Source organism: Anser anser, assembly GCF_964211835.1.
Source record: "Anser anser genome assembly, chromosome: W".
Classification (NCBI taxonomy): domain Eukaryota; kingdom Metazoa; phylum Chordata; class Aves; order Anseriformes; family Anatidae; genus Anser; species Anser anser.
In genome coordinates, this window is record NC_139731.1 from 1,966,575 (window position 1) to 1,991,392 (window position 24,818).

Here is a 24,818-nt window from a genome sequence, read left to right on the forward strand (position 1 = left end):
TGGAGAAGCACTATAGACTGACCGCAACCCCCATTCCCCCGTTCCCCGGTGCCTCTTGGGGGAAGAAGGTAGAAGAGGGTGGATGATGGGGAAGGTGCTTTTGGTTTCTTTCCTTTGTTTCTCACTTCTCTAGCTTGTTAGTAATAGGTAATAAATCTTACTGTCTCCCTATGCTGAGTCTGTTTTGCCCGTCACGATAATTACTGTGCGATCTCCCTGCCCTTATCTCAACCCTTGAGCCCTTTTCATCGTATTTTCTCCCCGTTCCTCTTTGAGGAGGGGGAGTGAGAGAGCGGTTGTGGTGGAGCTCGGCCGCCCACCCGAGTAAAACCACCACACCCTCCTCTGGACTCGCTCTAACAGGTCCACATCCTTCTTGTGCTGGGGATCCCAGACCTGGATGCAGTACTCCAAGTGGGGCCTCACAAGGGCAGACTAGAGGGGGACAATTACCTCCCTCGACCTGCTGGTCACACCTCTCATGATGCAGCCCATGATGCAGTTGGCCTTCTGGGCTGCAGGCGTGCACTGCTGGCTCATGTCAAGCTTTTCATCCACTAGAACTCCCAAGTCCTTTTCTGCAGAGCTGCTCTCAGTGAATTCTTCACCCAGTTTGTGCTCATGTCTGGGATTGCTCCAGCCCAGGTGCAGCACCTTGCACTTGGACTTGTTGAACCTCATTAGGTTCATGTGGACCCACTTCTCCAGCCTGTCCAGGTCCCTTTGAATGGCATCTCTTCCTTGTTTGGTATCAACCGCACCACTCAGTTTGATGTCATCTGCAAACTTGCTGAGGGTGCACTCAATCCCATTGTCTATGTTGTTGATAAAGATATTAAACAGTATCGGTCCCAGGACAGACCCCCGAGGGCCACCACTCATCAGAAGCCTCCACCTGGATATAGAGCCCTTGACCACTACTCTTTGGGTATGACCCTCAAGCCAATTCCTTATCCACTGAATGGACAATAATGTTGATAACACACTGATGTTTTAGTTGTTGCTGAATTGTGCTTGCATTACGTCAAGGACTCTTGTTTCTCATGCTGCCCTGCTAGTGAGAAGGCTGGCAGGTACACAAGAAGCTGGGAGGGGACACAACCCAGACAGCTGACACAAACTCACAAAAGGAATATTCCATATCCTGTGACACCATGCTGAAAAAGAAAACTGGAGGGAGTTGGCATGGGGGGCAGCCAATGCTCGGGGGCTCAGGTGAACCAGTGTACTGGCTACACCTGAGGCCTTGCTCATGCATAGAGGGACAAAAATATCGGCTCAAACTGGGTGCTGGAGAAACTGACAGATAGAGGTCTTGCTCAGCAGCTGAGGGTCAATGTAGCACATGCCAAGAAAAAAAAAATATGACTCTTAATCCATCATCTTACCCCATAAATAATGAGCAGGACAAGGGCCCTTTGAGCTCTTCTGCATGGCAGCTGACCGCTACATGTTCTCCCCTTAAGTAGGGACACCTCTCAAGGTCACACTTGCTGCAGAGAACCCTTACTCCTTGCAAGAGATTCCTTTCCACGACAGATCTTCGGTAAGTGATTAATAGCTTGCTAAACTTTGTAAGCTTCACTAAAATTATATCTTAGATTGATTGTGCACATATAACCTTTAGATATAAACGGCTGAACAAGTCTGGGACTAGGAGTGGATTCAACCACACCTAGGCTCCTTACCTCTTTGATTCAAGGAGTTTAGAAATCATGGAGTTTTAGAAAATAAAACCAAAATGCATAGACAGTGGAGACAGAGATACTCATCCTGGGAAGATTATAAGGGTATGGCCCAGTGTACTGGGTCTGGCTGGGATGGAGTTCTTTCCCTGCAGCGGCCCATATAGTGTTGTGTTCTGCACTTGTAGCTAGAACAGCATTGGTTTCACACTGGTGTTTTGTCTATTGCTGAGCAATACTGGCACAGCATCAAGAGTCCCTCCGAACCCACCCAAAAGCCAGCAGGCTGGGAGTGGGCAAGAAGTGGGGAGGGGACATCACCAAGGCAGGTGACCTAAACCAACCAAAGGGATAGGTTCTTTGCTGACCAAGGACAGCAAAGGAAGTTAAAAGAAACTTTATCCCCACAGTGAGTGAAACAGAAGACCCAGCTACAGGCGACATGGAGAAGGCTGAGGTACTCAATAATTTTTTTGCTTCAATCTTGACTGGCAAGTGCTCTAGACATATAGCCCAAGTCACAGAATCCAAAGGCAGGGACTGGGAGAATGAAGAACTGCTCACTATAGGAGAAGATCAGGTTTGAGACCATCTAAGGAACATGAAGGTGCACAAGTCCATGGGACCTGATGAGATATATCTGCGGGTCCTGAGGGAAGTGGTTGATGAAGTTGCTAAGATACTGTCCATATGTGAGAAGCTGTGGCAGTCTGGTGAAGTTCTCACTGTGTGGAAGAGGGGAACAGATCCCCCATTTTTAAAAAGGGAAAAAGGAAGACCCGGGAAACTACAGTCCAGTCAGTCTCACCTCTGTGCTCGGCAAGATCATGGAGCAGATCCTCCTGAAAACTATGCTAAGCCACATGGAAAATAAGGAGGTGACTGGTGACAGCCAACATGGCTTCACTGAGGGAAAATTGTGCCTGACAAATTTGGTGGCCCTCTATGAAATGGTTGCAGCACTGGTGGATAATGTTGTGTCTTAGTTTTGGCTGGGATAGAGTCTCTATGAAGAGTCCAGAAGCTGCCCCATGTTAGATAAGGGCCAGTTTCAGCCGGTTCCAAAAGGGACCCACTGCTGGCCAGAGCTGAGGCAATAAATAAGGTTGGTTGAACCTCTGTGAGAGCACATTTAAGAAAGGGGAAAAAACTGCTGCGCAACAGCAGTTGGAAGAGAGAGGAGTGAGAAACAGCCCAGCAGACACCAAGGTCAGTGAAGAAGGAGGGGGAGGAGGTGCTCCAGGCGCCGGAGCTGAAGTTCCCCTGCGACCTTTGGAGAGGACCATGGTGAAGCAGGTTGTCCCCCTGCAGCCCATGGTGTACCATGGCGGAGCAGATTTCCACACTGCAGCTTCTGGAGGAGCTCACGGTGGAGCAAGTAGATCTGGCTAGAAGGAGTCTTGTGTACACTGAGACCGATAAGCTGCACTTTTTGCTACCCTGAGCCAGCGACCTGTCATGTTTTGACAAATGCTGTACTCTAGTGTACTTTTGCTCATTATAATATCATCATAATACCAAAACACACCTCCATCCCAAAAGCTACCCGCCTCCAAGGTGCGACCACCCCTCACTGAGCACGCGCTCTGAATTTCTCGGAACCTATTCCTTTAAACGGAGATGGGAAAACTTTTCATGTCATAACTAAGATATGCTTGATTAGAGTCACTCAAGCTCCACCTAAAAGATAGAAAATAGTATAAACTGGCCTAAAAGAGGGAATGTCGGGGAAGATACTATCATTAAGATACCACCGTCAGGGGACATACCATCACGAGGGAATATACCATCCCGAGGACCTCCTGACTCCTGGGATCAGTCGACGGGCTGAGCCTCTCTTCCCTCCCCATTGGGACGCCTTTGGGTGAGATTTGTACACTTGGTTATACTGTGTGTCTCCGCGGAAACTTAGAAATCTCTATAGAGTCTTTGTGCCTTTTAACGCATTAATTTCCAGGCTGCGCACCTGTGTATTTCATGCATGCTAGCTTGCTTTTGCAGACAGTAACTATTGCCGGCAATCCAAAGAACCTGTGTACCTGTTGCTGTAATAAATTGCACTTAACTGCATTGTTCCTAGCCGTGATAGTTCTCATTGAACACGGCTAGAGTAAAGGCGGTTATACGTTATTGGTGAATCCGTGACCGTGGTAGTTCAGTGCTCTGAATCCGACCAGACCCATATCGGTTATACGTTATTGGTGAATCTGTGATTGTGATAGTTCAGTACCCTGAATCCTACCGGACCCGTAACGGTTAATCAGCTACACCCTTTAACGCGACATCCTGATGGATGGACCCCAAGGTACAGACACATATTGGAGTAGTTCTTGAAGAGCTGCTGCCTGTGGGAAGCCCACATAGGAGCAGTTCAGGAAGGACTTTACCCTATGTGAGGGACCCCACGTTGGAACAGGGGATGAGAGTGACCATGAAGCAGGGGTGGAGACGAAGTGTTCTGGACTGACCACAACCCCCATTCCCCTGTGTCGCTCGGGAGGATGATGTAGAAGAAGGTGGATGGGGGGAAGGTGTTTTTAGTTTGCTTTTAGCTTCTCACTGCTCTAGTCTGTTAGTAATAGGCAATAAATTATGTTAATCTCCCTATGCCAAGTCTGTTTTGCCTGTGACGATAACTGTTGAGTGATCTCCCAGTCCTTATCTCAACTCTTGAGCCCTTTTCATCATATTTTCTCCCCCTTTCCCTTTGAGGAGGGGGAGTGAGAGAGTGGTTCTGGTAGAGTTCAGCTGCCCAGCAGGGTAAAACCACCAAAAATGGCAAGTGTATACTCCAACCAGGACTATAGGGGCCCTGCCTCTGGCCAGGTGGAGGAAAGGGATAACTGGATTTACTGGACTATGTGAATCCGATGGCCCGGCACATTGGACCCGCAGGAGTAGAATGCTCTAACAGACACCAGCACAATGTACCCTAATGCCATCAGGCTACCAAGGGGCAGAACTCATCTGTATCTCTGGAGTGACAGGGGGATCCCAACAATTAACTGTATTGGAGGCTGAAGTGAGTCTAACTGGGAATGAATGGCAAAAACACCCTATTGTGACTGGCCCAGAGGCTCCATGCAACCTTGGCATAGACTACCTCAAGAGAGGGTACTTCAAGGACCCAAAAAGGGGTACCGGTGGGCTTTTGGCATAGCTGCCTTAAGTACAGAGAAGATTAAGCAGTTGTCTACCATGCCTGGCCTCTCAGAATCCCCCTTCTGTTGTGAGATTGCTGAGGGTCAAAGAACAGCAAGTGCCAACTGCTGCCACAACAGTGGCAGCAATATCGCACCAGTCAAGACTCACTGATTCCCATACATGAGGTGGTTCATTGACTGGAGAGCCAAGGAGTGATCAGCAAGACTCACTCACCCTTTAATAGTCCCATATAGCCAGTGCAAAAGTCTAATGGAGAGTGGAGACTAACAGAGGGAGGTGATTCTCCCTCTACTCTGCTCTCGTGAGACCCCATCTGGATTACTTCATTCAGTTCTGCGGCCCCCCAATATAAGGACATGGACATATTAGAACAAGTCCAGAGGAGAGCCATGAAGATAATCAAGGGGCTGGAACAGCTCTCCTATGAAGACCAGGTGAGAGGTTTGGGGTTGTTCAGTCTGGAGAAGAAAAAGCTCCAGGGAGCGACCTAATGAAAACCTTCAAATACATAAAGGGGGCCTACAGGAAAGCTGGGGAAAGACTCTTTATCAAGGAATGTAGTGATAGGACAAGGAGTAATGGCTTTAAACTAAAAGAGGCTAGATTTAGATTAGATATAAGGATATATTATTTAGAATATACATATATATTCTTTACTCGGAGGGTGGTGAGACACTCGAACAGGTTGCCCAGAGAAGTTGTGGATGCCCCATCCCTGGAAGTGTTTAAGGCCAGGTTGGATGGGGCTTTGAGCAACCTGATCTAGTGGAAGGTGTCCCTGCCCATGGCAGAGAGGTTGGAATGAGATGATCTTTGAAAACCCTTCCAACCCAAACCATTCTATGATTCTCTTAAATTAGGAGTGTAGTGTTACATATGGGGGAGTGGGAGTATTGAGAGTGACATTAAGTCACATTGTGAAGTCATCAGCTGAGGTACAAAATGTTATGTGTATTATTTGCTATAATATTGGTGGCATGTTCTTGACTTCTTCATGCATCAGGAAACAGTTCTTTATTGTGAGGACCACAGGTTGCTCAGAGAGGTTTTGGAGTCTCCCTCCTTGGAGACATTCAAGAGCTGTTTGGACATGGCCCTGGGCAACCTCCTCTAGGTGGCCCTGCTGGAGCATTGGAGTTGGACCAGATGACTTACAGAGGCCCCTTCCAACCTCAACCATTCTGTGATTCTGATCTCTGGTGTAGTCTGGCAAAACTTCATCTCCTAAATATATGTCTTATTGCCTCTTCTTATGAAAACCTACCCGCTTCATGAACCCACTTAATGACTGTGCAGTCTTCAGATAGATTATTTCTCTCAGTGAAGACAGACTATCTAAGAGCCTTCTGAACCACTTTGACTGAAGTTCTTAAATTGGTCTGAATTACACTGGTCTTAAATTGCTGAGGCAAAGTGGAAGGAATACAGGGACGCTGTTCATTTTGTACGGAGAAAATTTGTGCGGCCAAAGCCCAATTACAGTTGAAGCTGGCCAGGTCTGATCGAGGGTGACAATAAAAGCTGGGCAACCACCAACCCGCATGAAGTTTAACAAGAGCAAGTGCCGGGTCCTGCACCTGGGACGGGGCAACCCTGGCTATATGTACAGACTAGGCGACGAGATGCTGGAGAGCAGCCCCAAAGAGAGGGATCTGGGGGTTTTGGTCGATAGCAAGCTGAATGTGAGCCAGCAGTGTGCCCTGGAAGCCAGGAGGGCCAACCGTATCCTGGGATGCATCAAGCACGGCATTGCAAGTCGGTCGAGGGAAGTGATTGTCCCGCTCTACTCTGTGCTGGTACGGCCTCACCTCGAGTACTGTGTGCAGTTCTGGGCACCACAGTACAAAAAGGATGTGAAACTATTGGAGAGTGTCCAGAAAAGGGCTACGAAGATGGTGAAGGGCCTAGAGGGGAAGACATATGAGGAGCAGCTGAGGTCACTTGGTCTGTTCAGCCTGGAAAAGAGGAGGCCGAAGGGAGACCTCATCGAGGTCTACAGCTTCCTCACGAGGGAGAGTGGAGGGGCAGGCGACAATCTATTCTCTTTAGTGACCAGTGATAGGACCCGAGGGAATGGTGTCAAGTTGCGACAGGGGAGGTTCAGGCTGGATATCAGGAATAGGTTCTTCACTGAGAGGGTTGTCGCACACTGGAACAGACTTCCCAGGGACGTAGTCACGGCACCAAGCCTGTCAGAGTTTAAGAAGCGTTTGGACTGTGCACTTAGTCATATGGTCTGAATTTCTGGTAGACCTGTGTGGCGCCAGAAGTTGGACTTATGGGTCCCTTCCAACTCAGGATATTCTATGATTCTATAATACACATGGATATGTATTTCTTTTATGCTAGGGGTCACATCTGGCCTTGGACAATGGCCAGCCTAAAGGTTTGTGCAATACTGATAACTCATTTAAAACTTGAAGACAGTACTTGAACAAAGCCTCAGTATTAGTGCATAACAAATAGCATGCACCACCAAGAAGTATGTTCTAGATTTAGACTTCAAACGCTTTATATAAAACTACCTGTTTACTTTTTAAAAAATACATTTTGACAAGAAAAATCCAGCTCTGTGTAATATTCGACTATATTTGATTGTGGGATACCAATTTGGCATTAAATGTACTGATGGAACAAAATGAAACCAAAACAAAGCAAATAAAAAGCCAGACAGCAGTGGATATCAAAAATTGTCTCTTTAAAACAGCAAGACATATTCCATAGGCCACATGAACTTTTACTATTTCTTCTACTGAAGTGGCATATTTGTGTGATTTTGCTGCAGCTAGAAAGCTGATATCACTTTCAAACATTGAGGGTCACATGACAATGAGTCAGCGTTATACAGCACATCTCCACATTTCACCCAGCAGTGGATATGCTCCATATTGTGGAATATAAATGGGTTTCCAGATACATAAAGATGATGACAAACAAAACTACTGAAGTGAGATTCCAGTAGGGCAAGTTACAGTGTGAGTACTACCAATGGAGCTGAGAACCTGCAGCTTTCTCGGAGATGCATCCATAAGGTTAAAGCATCTTTTCTTCTTTGACTTCCATTTCAGATGAAGTGGCATATGCTTGTGAATACATGAGGGCAGAGGTCTGCATCCCTTAAAGAGTTTAGTGCAAGACCATTTTCTTCCAAATGTAGCCTCTTGTTCCTTAAGGTTTTAATATGTGAAACATGTCCCATCATCATACAGTTTGACTGTAACAGTTCACATTTTATACTCTATTCTAGATGCATATTCTTTTACAGCACAATATAAAATAGAGGACTACCTCAGCAGGCTATTTCAAATATATATGTATTACCTACCTGCATGCAAGCATTTTCTTCTTTGACATAATGTCCAGCTTTCGGCTAGAATAGAGCTCATTTTCCTCCTATTAGCTGGTATGGTGCTGTGTTTTGGATTTAGGATGAGAATAATGTTGATAACACTCTGATGTTTTAGTTGTTTCAAAGCAGTGCTTATGCTAAGTCAAGGACTTTTCAGCTTCTCATACCGCCCTGCCAGTGAGCAGGCTGGGGGTGCACAAGGAGCTGGGAGGGGACAGAGCCAGGACAGCTGACCCAAACTGGCCAAAGGGATATTCCATACCATCTGACATCATGCTGAACAATTAATATGGAGTGGCTGGCCAGGGTTGGGGGGGACTGCTGCTCAGGGATGGTCTGGGCATTAGTCAGCGGGTGGTGAGCCCACTGACTGATGCCCATTCCATCCCCAAGCAGTGGGGATTGCATTGTGCATCACTTGTTTCGTTCACTATTATTACTATTATCATTATTTTCTTTTTTTTTTCCTAATAAACTGTCTTTATCTGAACCCACAAGCTTTTATTTTTTTCTGATTCTCTCCCCCAACCCACCTGGGGGGGAAGGTGGAATGAATGCTGTGTGGTGCTTACCTGCTGGCCAGGTTAAATCACAACACAGAATATATCCATTTTGCCTTTTGTTCTTCAAATCCATGGACATTTTTTCAGTTATGTATGTCTTCATTTTTTCTTAAAATAACAAAGTGCTAAAAAGCATATATATCTTTTGTGCACTAGCATGTATTTCTCAGAGTAACACATTTAACCTGCTGTGCTTGTGAGGCAAGTAATTGTTTTACCTTTATGTCCAAGAACCACTATCACTCCATTTTGCAACCAGTTAGCAAGTCCCCTTAGAAAGCTCCTTCCTGTGGTGGTTTTACCTTGCCAGGCAGCTGAACTCCACCGCAACCGCTCTCTCACTCTCACTTCCTCAGAAGAGGAGGGGAAGAAGAAAAGGAAAGAAACAACTCACAGGTTGAGATAAGGATAATTAAAGGGAAAAATAATTATTAAGGGGAAAATATTATTAATTTAAAAATTTAACTAAAGGGAAAAAGTGAAAGGGAAAAAGGGATAAAAAAAAAAACAACAAGCAAAGGCTGTATGGAAGTGCAGAGGAAAGAAATTACTCTCTACTTCCCACCAACGAGTGATGCTTGACCACGTCCTCGAAGCAGGGCCTCAACGCATGTAGATGTTGTTTTGGAAGACAGACGTTTTCACGAGAGCCCACCCCTCCCCTCTACTTCCTTTTTCCACCTTTTATTGCTGAGTGTGACATCATATGGTATGGAATATCCCTTTGGTTGGTTTAGGTCAGCTACCCTGGTGATATTCCTTCCTCGCCTCTTGCCCACCCCCAGCCTGCTAGCTCCTGGGGGGTTAGAGGGAGTCCTGATGCTGTGCCAGTATCGCTCAGCAGTAGACACAACACTGGTGTGATACGAGTGCTGTTCTAGCTACAAGTGCAGAACACAGCACTGTATGGGCTGCTACAGGGAAAGTTAACTCCATCCCAGCCAGACCCAGTACACTTCCATACTCCAGAGACCAGATGCTCTTGTTGGTGATTGAAATAAATGCATACCCCAAAACTATGTATTGCAATTGGAGAAGCCAGAAGCTGGCTTCCTCTAATGGGCACCATGTGGCAAGTATTGAGGATATCTATAATAAGAATACAGACTATTAGTGTGGGGGTCACATAAGACATGGCCACAGTGGAGAGGACATTATTTCTAGATAAGCATCTGCACCCATATTAATTTGGGCCCAGCTATGCTATCTCATGGAAACTGCCAGGCTCAACAAGAAAACACTAGTCATAGAAGGGCTCAGACAAATGGGGGTACCCTAAGAACAACATTCTCTACCCATGAATACCTTGCCAACTTTAGAACTGCTACTAGTTCTTCTGCATCTATACGATTGCATTTGTTCTATCAGCAATGTAAGCTCTAGTGAAGAATGAGCACTGTTGCTCTTTATCTTTGCATTATCTCAGCCACCTGACATGGCTGTAAAAATGCTTGTCCACAGCCTACAACCTTAGCTGCTGCAATGGCAGCTCAGAATAGTCTCCTTTGAATGCAACATCCAAACACATCACACATTAGCCAAGGCTCTCAATGCTGTATTTATGTAGAACTATTCATATTAAAAATAGTAGCTGCTATAGGTACCTGAAACACACGTTAATTAGAATGAGTCCACTATGCCCTAAAACAACATATATATTCTAAGAAAACAGGACTGATGTATTGGTTCATCCAGGCAAGTACTGTTTCTGAGGAGTAGGCAGGGAATATGAACAGTCAGTACTGGAAGGAGCTGCACACAGAGGAAGTGTCATCTCAGTCAGGGACCAGAAGTTATCTAGGTCACAGTGAGATTTCTACCACATCACTTTAGCCATACAAACAAGATGCAAAATGTAAAACAGCGCCTGGTTCCTGTCAGTAAAGTGAGAGGAACATCTCATAGAGGCTGATTTATTTTAGACTGCTCTATCCCATTTTAGGGGAAAATAACACACTATTAGGAGGTGATTGAGTTTCTCTCAAGTGGGTCTCAGTGAGTATCAAAAAGCCGACGTCTAATATTTACATGGTAATCAAGAGGAATCCAGCCTTTGTTTCTGTAATTGTAGATGTTTTCTGATACTATTGCTCCCTGGAGTTGCTCAAACCTAATCAAAATTAGTTACTCAAAGCCCTTTGAACTTCTGGAGCCTTAAAATTATGGATTTTATCAGCTAGTCCAGAAACAGTGCTTTTCTGGGGTGAGTCAAATATATCCATGGGCCTTGAATACGTGCAAAAAGCTGCTTCCAAAAGAAAAAAAAGTAATAAGAATATTTAGATTGCCAGTTGTGAGGGGGGGAAAAACATGGCTCAAATTTTGTGGCAGTGTTACAGTAAGATGCAGGAGACTGGACTCGTGGCCTTAGACAACCGAGCTGCTTTTTTCATTCAGTCAGGAGTGCAGCTGGAGCCCCAATGCCAGCTTTTCCAGATGAACTAATGAGGTCTGCCAGGGATCACCTGTGGCTCCTCATGGCATGGCCACCAGGCTTCCAGGACAGCCAAGCCACAGGCTGAGATCTTAGGAAAGCCTTGGGGAGTGAGGGATGGCCAAGCCAGCAGAGTAAGACCAAGAGGGAACAAACAACACGGAATGACCAAACTGGGAGGGTGAGACCCCTGAAGGGCACAGAGGGAGAAAGGGAGGTGGAAACTGCACCAAAGCAGAGGGTGCCAAAGGAAGGGGCCCTCGCCCCCAGTCCCAGACAGGTCCTGCTGCAGGCCAGGGCACACTCCAAGGCTGTCCCCACAGTACCCCCTCAGGGCAATGTTCGCATCCCGTATCCTTCCTGCTTCCAGGGGCTGCCGCAGGGAGGATTTGCTGCAGATGACATCAGCTGTGGATGCTGGAAAAGCAGCAGTGGCAGTGCGGGGATGTGCTGGCTCCCCCCCTTCCTCCTCCTCCTCGTTGCCAGGTCCCTGCCCTGCACTATCTCTGTATAAAAGCGTCACCACCCTTCCAGTCGATCTCAGTCCCTACCGCTTGTAGATCTATCGCTGAGTGGCCCTCCTCCCCTCAGAGCACCGGGGTGGAGCGGGCGACCGCGATGGCCACTGAGGTGGTGGAAATGGACTCGGAGCCATCTTGTAGCATCCCCAACCCTACCTCATCCAGCCTTTCGCACCGCTTCCTGGACAACAAGTTTTACCTGCTGGTGGTTATCGGCGAGCTGGTGACCGAGGAGCATCTGCGGCGGGCCATCGCCAACATCGAGCGAGGTGAGGCGGCGGCAAGGTGCAGGACGGCCGCAGGCGCGGCTGCACCGCGGGGCGAGCCGGGGCGTCGCGGAGTGCGGGCGGCCACTCACGTCTACTACCGTCCGCCCCTTGCTGGTTGTGGGGAGCTAGGGGAGGAACAACACAAACATGATCTGCAAAATCTGTTCGCTTCTCATTTTATGAGGGGATTATCGTCCCGCCTGACTGCACGTCCCTCCTATTCCCCCCCCCCGCCCGGTCGTGTACGAGCGCCGGGGCGCGGCGGTCAGAGGCTACGGGCTGACCCCCCTGAGGCGTACGGCGGCGGCCCCTCGCTGCCAGCCGTACAAAGATCCACAGTCGTCTCAGCATGCGCCGCTCCTCCACCCCCGCTCTGCTGCTGGCGGCGGGCGAGGAGGGTGAGCCCCCTCCTCGCCATTGTCGGGGTGGAAGCGCTGGAGCTGCGGCAGAAACTGGGTACTTGCCAAGTCCGTCTGCTCGGAGACACCGACGGGTGGGTGTGGTGCAGTCCGCACTGCAGTCCCTATGGCAGCCCAGAGCGGACAAAGGACACCCGCGCCGCCGCTGAAAAACGCGTTTGGGTTAGGACGGCTTTTCTGTTTTCCCCCCTCGGCTCCCGAGCAAACAGTTCTCCTTCACCGCGAAATCAAACCGACGGAATTCGGGGATTTTTTCCTCTGGCTAGCAAATTCTTCCCGAGCAGGAATGCATCTGTGCCTATTGTGTCTAACTTTCAGCAATGAGACTTTCTATTTGCTACATTTTTTTTTCAGGACCTAAGCTTTATATACACACTCGTATGTATATTTAAACAAATAAAAATATATAGGTACAAGGCTAATATCTGAGTGTTCAGCCTCATTATTGTCCAGCTACAGGCTGCTATGACTCAATGTTTATTTGTGATACCTTCACGTATTGCTGTCTTAAGAAAGAGACAAATGAAATAACTAAATATTATAAGTTCTTGATGTAGTTTCTAATAAAATAGATAGCGGTGTACATGGAGAAGGGAAAAAAAACCCTGTTGCCATAATAGCGGTATGAAACACAAAGGAAACTGTTGCTGGACCCTATAGTTTAAGCTCAATTGAAACATGATTTTATAACATCTATTTTGTTCTGGTCTGTTGAAAGCAGAGATCAGAAACCTGCCATTAGAGAGGAGAAAGACCACGCAAGGGGGAACTGGTAGCAGCCTTGTCATGTGGGTGTGGTTCAGCAGTCTAGTTAGGACTTGAATAGTCTCTATTGTTTTCTCAAACATTGTTGGTTTAGTTGGCTATTTCTCTTGTTTCTTTTTCATGTCTGTGGTAAAGGGCTGCCTCATCACAGGTAACTAGCATTACTGTGACCTGTTCATCTTTATTGTGACTATTGTGTTTTAGGGAGAACTACTGAGGTAGATGCTTTGTCATTCAGAGCCTCTTCAGCATTGCACTTTCCTAATTTTATTTAAGTTTTGATTGTCAGAAGTGACTTGGCTGCATTTTAATTAAATAAAATTTATAGAGCAAAAAACTTCTACCCTCAAGACATCTGATGTCATCCTTCCTCTGAAGAAATGCCCTTCAGTCTCTTCTTGAAGCTTCTACTATACAGTTGCTGCTACCTCCTGTCACTAAGCATAACACCCACTTACAGTTTTAGATGTTCAGAGGGAATGCTTTGGCTTTTTCATCATTTTAGATTAGAAGTCACCTCACTGCTCCTGGTGTCAGACGGTCTGATGGGGATTTTTCTCACTAGGAAAAAACCTTGATCAAATTTTGCATTGTGTTGCTCTGGATGAGTATACTGGGAGTCTGAAGCTCTATCTGTGTGAGGCAAATATGGACTTGACTAATCTTTCTTTTGGGCAAGTATGCTGTAGTCTGGGGGAAGAAAAAAAACAAAACAGCTTCTTTCAAGCTTTATTCTCAGCAGAGCCTTAAATGAGTTTAGGGTTCTTGATTACTGCCTTGATGTCTTCGCTTGTACATCTCTTAAGTCATCACTGAAAAGTGTGAATTTATGCACTGAACTACAGAGCAATGTGTCAAAGACAATATTTGCTGATAACACAACAGTGGCGTGACGCTATACAACCTGGTAGAATGCAGAGTCATATCATGAAGCAGGAATGGCTTGAAGCTTCATTTCTTCATTTTTAAATGATTACATTTGGGATGACGTTTTTTTTGCAAAAGGGGCAATCCTCCAATCTGCTGTTCACCAAAAAATAAGGGAGGAGTGAAAAGAAAGCTTCAAGATCTTTCTTTCCACTGATTCAGCAGATGCTACTGGGTGTGCTGTCTGATTAGTCCTGTGTCTAGTGGCATTGCACTCCTAAGACTTCAGAAAGAAATAGCTCCAGCTCGGTCATACTTCCAGTAGTTAATTCCATCCTGTTAATGCTGTACATCGTTGGATTGACCTTGAATTTTACTTCCAGACTTACCTCCGTTCTATCCAAACATGATTTGGTTACATAATGAATATAATACATTATACTAGATTATAATGTACATGTACAATTTTTGCATTCAGAATGCTGAATCATGCAGCTGCAGATCTGGGATATTCTATCTAAATCCCATCTTCAGCTTCTAGGACTACCATGTGCATGGTATGTCTAGGCATTTTTAGCTATTTATTTTACATTGAGTGGTGTATTTTGGACACTGGCTCAGCAGTTTGACTATGCCTAATCAATCAGAACTTTATCCCTACCACAAATCTAGATTCACAACAAAGGTCTAGCAGAGGCAGTCTTTGGCAACAAGCTGACTAACCTAGTGAGGTGTGCTTTAAACTGAAGGCCTTGGGGGGTGGGGTCCATAATAACAATGCTTGTGCCATTGCAACGGACTAGGGAATGAGCCAGGCCAGCCTAATGAGCAACAAATGTTCCTTAGCTGCCTCCAATGACAGAAGCCAGAAGGCCAGCTACTTCAATAGTGACTATATCTATGGGAAATCCTCTTGCATCCCTCTAGGGATACCTGTACCCCCTGCTTCCCCAAAGTGCCTGTATACCAATGCATAAAGAATAAATAGGGAGAACTAGAGATCTGTGTGCGGTCACAGGGCCATGATCTCACTGTGATCACGGAGACTTGGTGGGACAGCTCACGACTGGAATGCTGTCCTTTTTAGGAAAGACAGGTCAGGGAGGTGAGGTGGTGAAACATCCCCTCATGTGAGAGAGCAACTGGAATGTATCGAGCGCCACCTGGAGGTGAATGATGAATGAGTGGAAAGCTTGTGGGTGAGAATTAAGGAGCAGGCTAATATGGGTGACACTGTTGTGGATGTTTACTACAGGCCACCTACAGGCTTTCTACAGACAGCTAGAAGTAGCTTCATGATCACAGGCATTGATTCTCATGGAGGACTTCAATCATCCTTATATTTATTGAATTAGCAACACTGCCAGGCACACATGATCCAGGAGGTTCCTGCAGTGCATTGAAGATAGCTCCTCTACCATCTGTATCAGAAAGTTAATGAGGAGAGATGTGCTGCTGGACCTTGCTCTTACTAACAAGGAAGGACTGGTTGGGGGCAGCCTAGGATGCAGCAATCAGAGATAATAGAGTTCAGGATCTTGTGTGGAAGAAACAAAGCAGTTAGTAGGACTGCAACCCTGGACTTCAGGAGAGCCAACTTTTACCTCTTCAAGGACCGACTTGGAGGTATCCTAGCTAGAGCGTTGGAAGGTAAGGGGGCCCAAGAGAGTTGGTTGACACTTAAACACAGCTTGTTCCAAGCTCAAATTGGTGCATCCCTAAGAGCAAAAAAACAGGGAAAGGTGGCAAAGGGCCTGCGCGGATGAGCAAGATGCTCAAGGATAAACTCAAAGGAAAGAAGAAAGTCTATGAAATGTGGAAAAAGGGCCTGGTCACTTAGGAGGAATACAGGAATGCTGTCAGGGCCCACAGGGATGCGACAAAGAAGGCTAAGGCCCACTTGGAATTAAATCTGGCAAAGGAGGTCAAAGATAACAAGAAAGTCTTCCTTTTACTATTGACATAAAAAGAAAAGCCTAGGGAACATTTGGGTCCACTACTGAATGAGGTGTGTGCCCTTGTAACAGGGGACACTGAGAAGATGGAAATGCTGAACGCCTTCTTTGCTTCAGTCTTTACTGCTAAGACTGCCCCTTGGGAATCCCAGACCCTGAAGGTAAGAGAGAGAGTCTGGAGAAAGGAAGACTTCCCCTTGGTTGAGGAAGATCTGATCAGAGAGCATCTAGCCAAAATCAGTGCACACAAATCCATGTTCCCTGATGGGATGCACCCATGTGTGCTTAGGGAGCTGGCAGATGTGATTGTTCAATCACTCTCTATCATCTTTGAAAGGTCATGGAGAATGGAAAGAGGTACCAGATGACTGGAGGATAGCCAATGTCACACCAGTCTTCAAAAAGGGCAAGAAGGAAGACTCAGGCAACTACAGGCCTCACCACCGGTCCCTGGAAAGGTGATGGAACAGCTTGCTCTGGATGCCATCTCCAAGCAATTTGAAGAGAAGAAGGTTATCAGGAATAGTTAACATGGGTTCACCAAGGGGAAATCATGCTCGACCAACCTAGTAGCCTTCCGTGATGTCATCACTGGCTGGGTAGATGAGGGGAGAGCAGTTGATGTTGTCCACGTGGCCTTCAGCAAGGCTTTTGACACTGTCTCCCACAACATCCTTTTAATGAAGCTCAGGAAGTGTGGGATGGATGAGTGGACAGTGAGGTGGATTGAGAACTGGCTGACTGGCAGAGCTCATAGGGTTGTGATCAGCGGTGCGGAGTCTAGTTGGAGGCCTGTAGCTAGCGATGTTCCCTAGGGGTTGGTACTGGGTCCAGTTTTGTTCAACATCTTCATCAGTTACCTGGACGAAGGGATAGAGTCCACCCTCAGCAAGTTTGCTGATGATACAAAGCTGGGAGGAGTGGTGCACCAGAAGGCTGCGCTGCCTTTCAGTGAAACCTAGACAGGTTGGAGAGTTAAGCAGAGAGGAACCTGATGAGGTTCAACAAGAGTAAGTGTAGTCTTGCACCTGGGGAGGAATAACTGCATGCGTTAGCACAGGTTAAGGGCTGACCTGCTGGAGAGGAGCTCTGCAGAGAAGGACCTAGGGGTCCTGGTGGACAACAGCAGTGTACCCTTGTGGCCAAGAAAGCCAATGGCATCTTGGGGTGCATTAAAAAGATCAGGGCCAGCAGGTTGAGGGAGGTGATCCTCCCCTTCTATTCTGCCCTGGTGAGGCCACATCTGGAATACTGTGTCCAGTTCTGGGCTCTCCAGTTCAAAAAAGAGATCTAGAGAGAGTCCAGAGGAGAACCACAAAGATGATTAAGGGCCTGGAGCATCTTCCATATGAGGAAAGGCTGAGAGACCTGGGTCTGCTCAGCCTGGAGAAGAGAAGAGGGGATCTGATCAACATTTATAAATATCTAAAATGTAGGAGGCAAACGGATGGGGGCCAGGCTCTTTTCAGTGGTGTGCAGCAATAGGACAAGGGGCAATGGCTAAAAATGGGAACACAGGAAGTTCCACACAAATGTGTAAGAACTTCTTTACAGTGAGGGTCACAGAGCACTGGAACAGGCAGCCCAGAGAGGTTGGGGAGTCTCCTTCTCTGGAGAGCTGGTCTCAAGACCTGCCTGGATGCTTTCCTGCTCAACCTACTGTAGGGAACCTGCTTTTAGCAGGGGGCTCGGACTTGATGATCTTCAGAGGTTCCTTCCAACCCCTACGGTTCTGTGACCCTGTGGTTAGGGATGGTGGACAGGCTCTGTCATTAACAGTATTGCTGAATTGTAGTCAATTTTGCTTAACTGATCTCCAGAAAACTTTGAAGCGCTCCCCCCCCCCCCAGCTTGCTGTTAGTGACCTGTTATCTTCTAGCTTCTTGAAGTTCAGCACTCATTCATTCAACATACATCAGCCTCATGATCAATATCAGTTTACTCATCAGTTTTCAAATGCATTGTACATGCATGGTATTACATAGTCTTTACTTTCCTCTTTTCAAATATTCCAACACCTGGAAAACATTAAAGCTTGTTGAGCTGTATTTGCCTGTCGATACCAAATATACCATATGGCCAAGAGGTTTCTGAGAAATGAAAATCAGGAGACTTGTAGAAGGATACTTGTTGCTTATGCCTCTGAACAATGACGCATAAGTGATTAAGTGGAGGTAGATGATCATAGTTCAGTTATATTTTAGAAGAGCTTCAGAGATACATACAGGCAATGCTGTATTTTGAAATCTATGTAAAGCTTAAAATACCAACTACTTAATAGCACATGCTTCTTATGGGGATACACTACTAGTTCATACCTTGACTGTCCTACTGACAAGGAAAAGTACTCAATGAGTTATCTCAGAAGAGGGATCAGACTCTTGAAATGCAGATATCCATAACTGCATGGAGAACCTCATCAGAGCTGCAATGGGAGATCAGCAGTACAGATCTGGTTTATCTGCTCTTCCCCCTCTTTTTCCTCCTTATCCTTCAACCCTACAACATGGCCTCTACCAGAGTGAGGCTTGACATTTCTGCTGCCTTGAAAGAGAATAAAATATGAGAGGTAGTGTTGACAGGAAAGTTAGCAGCCTGTAGTGCTAGTCTCATGGTAAGGGGTTGGCCATGCACCTCTTCAGGCTTTTCTTCCACCCCAAAAGGTACCAAATCTGAAAGTGATTTAACTCAACAATTTTATGCAAAGACATGTTCGGGCATGTGGGAAGGGGCCACTAGATCCTTCCTCACCTGCACTCCATTCTATATTTGCCAGTTGATTTGTATAAGTCTAATGACATTTTGTTAGGAATCAAAATCGCAGCAGTACCTAGGCTTACCTTTAGTGCAACTGCCTACTCATTATTTTTCAAAGCTTAACAAGAAAATTATAGAAAAATGTTAAAACATATTCTCCTGTTAGTAGTGTTGGAGGTTTTATTTTTTTTTGGTTTGTTTTTTCATAAAAATCTTATGGTAGGAATCTATATGTTTATCTTTTGGCTGCTGTGAAGTTTTTTCTTTTTCCCCAGTCAAATTTCAGTCCTTAAAATGTCTGCTTTCAAAATATCTTTTTATGTTCACATTATATGTCAAGTGTCTCACTTTTTAAGTAGCTGGGGGGGGAAGCTGTAGGGAATAAAGATGTGATATTTATTTTTATTTATTTATTTTTAAAGAAAAAGATCAAAAAGATCTATTTTTAAATCTCAAAACTAGATTTTAATATTTAATAAATAAAAGATCACTTAAATTTTAATTTAAAATATGGGATGCTTCAAAGCTTTTGAATGAAGAGGTCAGCATTTTAATACTTCATATTTAAGTATTAATTTACAACATGCTAGACGACGCTCTTTTTTCACAGGAGGACAAATAAAGTGGTCGTGGAATGTGGCTAAAGTATCTCCTGAGTGATTCACTCTACAATTTTGTAAATTGCTATTCTAAAGTAAATTCGGGGACATCAATAACTTCTCATAATGTCACTACTAGGATGCAGGGCCTTAAAGGACTGTTACCTCTTGGAAAGGCAAATTTCTTCTTGCTTTTGACTGATCCCTGTCCAGAGTGCTTCTTCTGAGCACTCAACACTTTGCAGAAGATGATTGTGTGGCTTGAAAGGAAGAGAGGCTGTTTTTGGAATTTAGAAATATGTAAATAACAAGAATGTAAACTGAGTAATAGTGAATTGAAACTTCTAGTGTTCATATGTCAAGCTAGATGTTTTGTATTCTGAATTTTAGGAATCCGGTCATGGGACACAAACTTGATTGAGTGCAACTTAGATCAAGAACTGAAACTTTTTGTGTCTCGCCATTCAGCTCGATTCTCTCCTGAAGTTAAAGGTGAGTTTTTGGAAGTTTATCAGTTTTTTTGAGAGGAGAATTAATAAATATGCTTAGGTATCTGATGGCCCATTTTTCTCTCTGGTTCTTTACAATGAATACTTTTTTCCTTTATTTTAAAATATGGTTTAAATTTGTCTTAACTTTCTGACAAAAGTAAATGTCACTTACAGAAGCTGTCACTTAAATGAAACTTTAAAATATTCAGTCTTTTACATTAGCTTGATGTGTATATGATCATGATTACTTTAGTAATACATGTTAGTTTTGGGGCACCATTAAAATTAACTGAAACTTACTTTTTGACTGAACAGTTTACGTAGTGCCAATCTATTAGTCCTGGAGACTTAAGCTGTTCCTTATTGTGGTAGGTAGAGCACATACAAAAAATAACCTGAAAGCTTAGCTCTACAGTTTGACAGAGCCGGAAATGGTGTCACAGCTGTTGTACAAGTGTAGCTCAAGCTGTGTTTCTCCCTCAATGGCTTGGAACTTTTTCTTGGTATAAAAAGCTGAGGGGTGAAGGGTCTATCTTGACTTACAGGATCTTTGTTTTTTATGAGAAAGTTAACATTTTACAGGACTCATGAGATTAAATCTGCTTCCTTTTCAAGGCTGTCCTTCTTTTAGAGGATTCATAAAATTAAAAATAAAAATTAAAAAAAAGTTTGAAGTGTAAAACTTGATTTTGTTCTGGTTGCATGGGACTCAAGTGTTTGGTAAGTTTTAACATCTCATTACTTTAACACAAATGCTGAGTGAGCATGTGTGAAAATTAATCTTGGTTTTCATATAAAAATATATAGCCTTCTCAAACGAGTACAGTTTGCTTTCATTGGTGAAATCATTGTGGCCATGTGCACATTGACCAGTAGAACCTAGTACTAATAAACGTTATAAATTCCAGCTTCAGCAACATCTCTTAAGTATGGTGAAAAGGGCTATGAAATGTTGTATCATACTACTATATCACATTCCTAGTGTCAGTTACTATACGCTGTTGACAAAGAGATCGTGATGTCTAGCTAACATGACAGCACTGACCTGATGGTGTTGTATAATGTACCAAAATGTCTTATGTAACTAATTATTCCTTTTGCAGCATAGATTATAGCAGACTTTGTCATATCTGCCCATAGCTATAAAGAGTAAAACATGGCCAGATTTAAGGAAAAGATATGCCTCTATTTTTTCCCTGGTTTGAAAACCAACAGATCTAGTGAATACTCTGAAGATTTAGGGTCAAGACGTGTAGTTACTGAATTACATGGAAGTAAACTCAGTCCTGGAATACATCTCTTATTTCAGTTTAAATACAGTGATGCAAATTCAACTTTTCAGTGACACCCATTGCCTTGTTTTACAGAGAGGGTATTCTGGTAAGTGAAACTAACAAAATTTATCTTTAAGAAATACAATGTGTGGTATACCTCATCTTTAACATGTACAAAACTTCATCTTTAAAACTTCAGGGGGAAAAAAGATCCTATGCTGCTTCTTCAGCAAAAATATTCTAGTGTGTTTAATAATTTTTGCTTTCTTTTTAAGATGTTATCTCTTGATAGCATTGCATGAATTAAATACTCTACTTTTATTTGGTAAATGAAAGATTATGCGCCTCTTTTTTTTCTTTCTATAGAAATATTATAGAATCCTTTAGGAATTGTATTTTTTGTTTGTTTTTCTTGTTTGTCTAGACCTGTCTGAGCCTGTCATTGTGTTGAATTACAGCTTAATTGCATGTGACTGGAATTAATCAACATCTCTATGTCAACCAGTAATGTATGTGTTTTTTCAGCACTGCTCAATCTTTAAACAATAAGTTGCCAAAATTGATGAGGGTCCTCTGTGTTTTCTCTACTGTTTGATGTGAAGGAGAGCTTTTTTTGTTGTTGTTGCCATATGTTCATAAAATTTTAGAATGTTTCATTTGTTACAATGCCCAAATGTTGAATTTTGGTGAGTGTTCAATCTATGAAACTGGCAACATAAATACTAAAACGATGGTTGTAAGTTCATATTTTCTTATGGTCTCAAATTCAGAAATTCCTTGTATAAGAAGCTACCCAAATTCTTCAGAAAGTGTTCATCCAAGGTGAGAGGATAGTGTATGGCATGTCAGATGGGATGTAATTAAACAGCTTTTTTTAATTCTCTGCAGCCTTCTGAGACTGAACTCTTTGTGTAACACGAAAATAGGGATAGTTTACTCCTGAGGAAGGGCAGAGGCATTTAGTGTGTCTGCACAGCTCTTACTGTAGTGAGGTTTGACTACTGACTGAAGCCTCTTTATTTATGCACCACCAGCTCAGTCTGTGTTTCAATGTGAAGGGTATGAGTCATTCTTAAAAAGGAAGCTTGGAGGAAATGGGGTCAAATCTGTCCCCACACCACATGCCTGCAGTGTTGTGGTGGTTTTACCCTGCTGGAAAGCTGAACTCCACAACTGTTCTCTCACTCCCCCTCCTCAAAAGAAGAGGGGGAGAAAAAAGTGTGCTTGAAAGAAAAAAAAAAAAGTCACAGGTTAAGATAAGGATAATTTTTTATTCTTTCTTTTCCCTTGAATTAAAAAAAACAAGCAAAGGCTGTGCAGAAGCACAGAGGGGAAAAAATTCTCTACTTCCCATCAACAAGCGATGTTCAGCCACATCTTGGGAAGCAGGGCCTCAATAGATGTGTTGGTTGTTTGGGAGGACAGACATCTTCATAAGGAGAGCCCCCCTCCTCCTTCCCCTTTCCCAACTTCACTTTCCCAGCTTGTATTGCTGAGTGTGACATAATATGGTATGGAATATTCCTTTGGTTGGCTTAGGTCAGTTGCCCTGGTGGTGTCCCCTCCCCACCTCTTGCCCACCCCTAGCCTACTGGCTGTGGGGGGGGTTGGAGAGAGTCTTGATGCTGTGTCAGCACTCCTCAGCAACAGACAAAATATCGGTGTGATGCCAATGCTGTTCTAGCTACAAGTGCAGAGCACAACATTATATGGGCCACTGCACGGAAAGTTAACTCCATCCCAGCCAAACCCAGTACAACCTCCACCACTTATTCCATAATGTGTGTCAAAATCAGCTTCTGCATATTTAGTATATTTGTATTCCCATCACCACTGTTCCCCGTCCTTGAACAGATATATAGGTACTTTTTTCCATTCCATGGGCCTATCCCAAAATGTCCATAGGAATTGTTTTTAGGCTTCATCTGCCAAAGTGGTCAGGACAGGTGGAGTAGGATTTCTGGATGCCAGTGCCAGCTTAGCTCCAGTTACTGCTGCACTTGCCCGCTTTGTTGTGAAGTTGATCTGTCATTGGTTATAGAATCGTTAAGGTTGGAAAAGACCTTCAAGATCATCTGGTCCAACCATCAGCCTACTACCAATGTCACCCACTAAACCATGTCCCTAAGCACCAAGTCCAAACTTTCCTTAAACACCCCCAGGGATCCCACCCACCACATCCCTGTGCAACCCATTCCAATGCCTGACTACTCTTTCTGAGAAGAAATGTCTCCTAATTTCATAGAATCACAGACTATCCCAAGTTGGAAGGGACCTACAAGGATCGAGTCCAACTACTGACATCGCACAGGTCTACCCAGAAATTCAGACCATATGACTAAGTGCACAGTCCAAACGCTTCTTAAACTCTGACAGGCTTGGTGATGTGACTACGTCCCTGGGGAGCCTGTTCCAGTGTGCGACAACCCTCTCAGTGAAGAACTTTTTCCTGCATAAACCTCCCCTGTTGCAGCTTAACACCATTCCCTTGGGTCCTATCACTGGTCATTAAAGGGAAGAGATCAGTGCCTGCCCCTCCACTCTCCCTCGTGAGGAAGCTGTAGACCTCGATGAGGTCTCCCTTCGGCCTCCTCTTTTCCAGGCTGAACAGACCAAGTGACCTCAGCTGCTCCTCATATGTCTTCCCCTCTAGGCCCTTCACCATCTTCGTAGCCCTTTTCTGGACACTCTCCAATAGTTTCACATCCTTTTTGTACTGTGGTGCCCAGAACTGCACACAGTACTCGAGGTGAGGCCGTACCAGCGCAGAGTAGAGCGGGACAATCACTTCCCTCGACCGACTAGCAATGCCGTGCTTGATGCATCCCAGGATACGGTTGGCCCTCCTGGCTTCCAGGGCACACTGCTGGCTCACATTCAGCTTGCTATCGACCAAAACCCCCAGATCCCTCTCTTTGGGGCTGCTCTCCAGCATCTCGTCGCCTAGTCTGTACATATAGCCAGGGTTGCCCCGTCCCAGGTGCAGGACCCGGCACTTGCTCTTGTTAAACTTCATGCGGGTTGGTGGTTGCCCAGCTCTCCAATCTGTCCAGATCTCTCTGTAAGGCCTTTCCACCCTCAACAGAGTCCACAGCTCCTCCCAGTTTAGTGTCATCAGCAAATTTGCTCAAAACACCTTCTATAGTCCCACATCCAAATCGTTTATAAACACATTGAAGAGGACTGGCCCTAAAATGGAGCCTTGAGGGACCCCACTAGTGATCATCTGCTAGCCTGATGTGGCCCCATTTACCACAACCCTTTGAGCCCTGCCTGTCAGCCAATTGCTCACCCATCTTATAATGTTTTTTTTTTTTAGCTGTATGCTGGACATTTTGTCCAGTAGGATCCTATGGGAAACTGTGTCGAAAGCTTTGCTGAAATCCAAAAAGATCACATCAGCTGGTTTCCCTTGATCGACCAGATGGGTGATCTTATCATAAAAGGAAATCAAGTTAGTTAAACAGGACCTACCCTTCGTGAACCCATGTTGGCTGAGACCAATGACTGCATTGTCCCCCAGGTGCGCTTCAAGGATCATCCTCTCCATAATTTTACCAGGCACTGACGTGAGACTGACAGGCCTGTAATTGCTAGGGTATTCTTTCTTGTCCTTCTTGAAAACTGGCACAACATTTGCTAGCTTCCAGTCCAATGGGACCTCTCCAGATTCCCAAGACCATTGAAAAATAATTGAGAGAGGTC

At 44.8% G+C, this 24,818-nt stretch overlaps 2 protein-coding genes and 1 long non-coding RNA gene across 4 annotated transcripts in view; 1 reads left to right on the forward strand and 2 right to left on the reverse strand.

Moving 5' to 3' along the window:
- The window catches only part of LOC310888685 (transportin-1-like), a 120,131-nt gene extending 106,519 nt beyond the window's left edge, over window positions 1-13,612 (reverse strand). The window contains exon 1 of the mRNA XM_083815633.1: window positions 11,917-13,612. The gene's annotated coding sequence lies outside the window, so the exon portion shown is untranslated. The remainder of the gene's footprint in view (window positions 1-11,916) is intronic.
- Window positions 1-24,818, reverse strand: part of LOC310888700 — a 220,217-nt gene that overhangs the window by 184,353 nt on the left and 11,046 nt on the right. The gene's annotated exons all lie outside the window — the stretch shown is intronic.
- Window positions 1,901-24,818, forward strand: part of LOC310888684 (microtubule-associated protein 1B-like) — a 79,480-nt gene continuing 56,562 nt past the window's right edge. Inside the window, exons 1-3 of one of the 2 annotated variants that reach the window (XM_083815631.1) lie at window positions 1,901-11,377; window positions 11,567-11,986; window positions 19,739-19,840. In XM_083815631.1, the coding sequence (XP_083671757.1) occupies window positions 11,611-11,986; window positions 19,739-19,840 (478 nt within the window). In that variant the 5' untranslated portion in view covers window positions 1,901-11,377; window positions 11,567-11,610. Of the gene's footprint in view, window positions 11,987-19,738; window positions 19,841-24,818 lie in introns of both variants that reach the window. The other variant, XM_083815630.1, reaches the window with a different exon arrangement.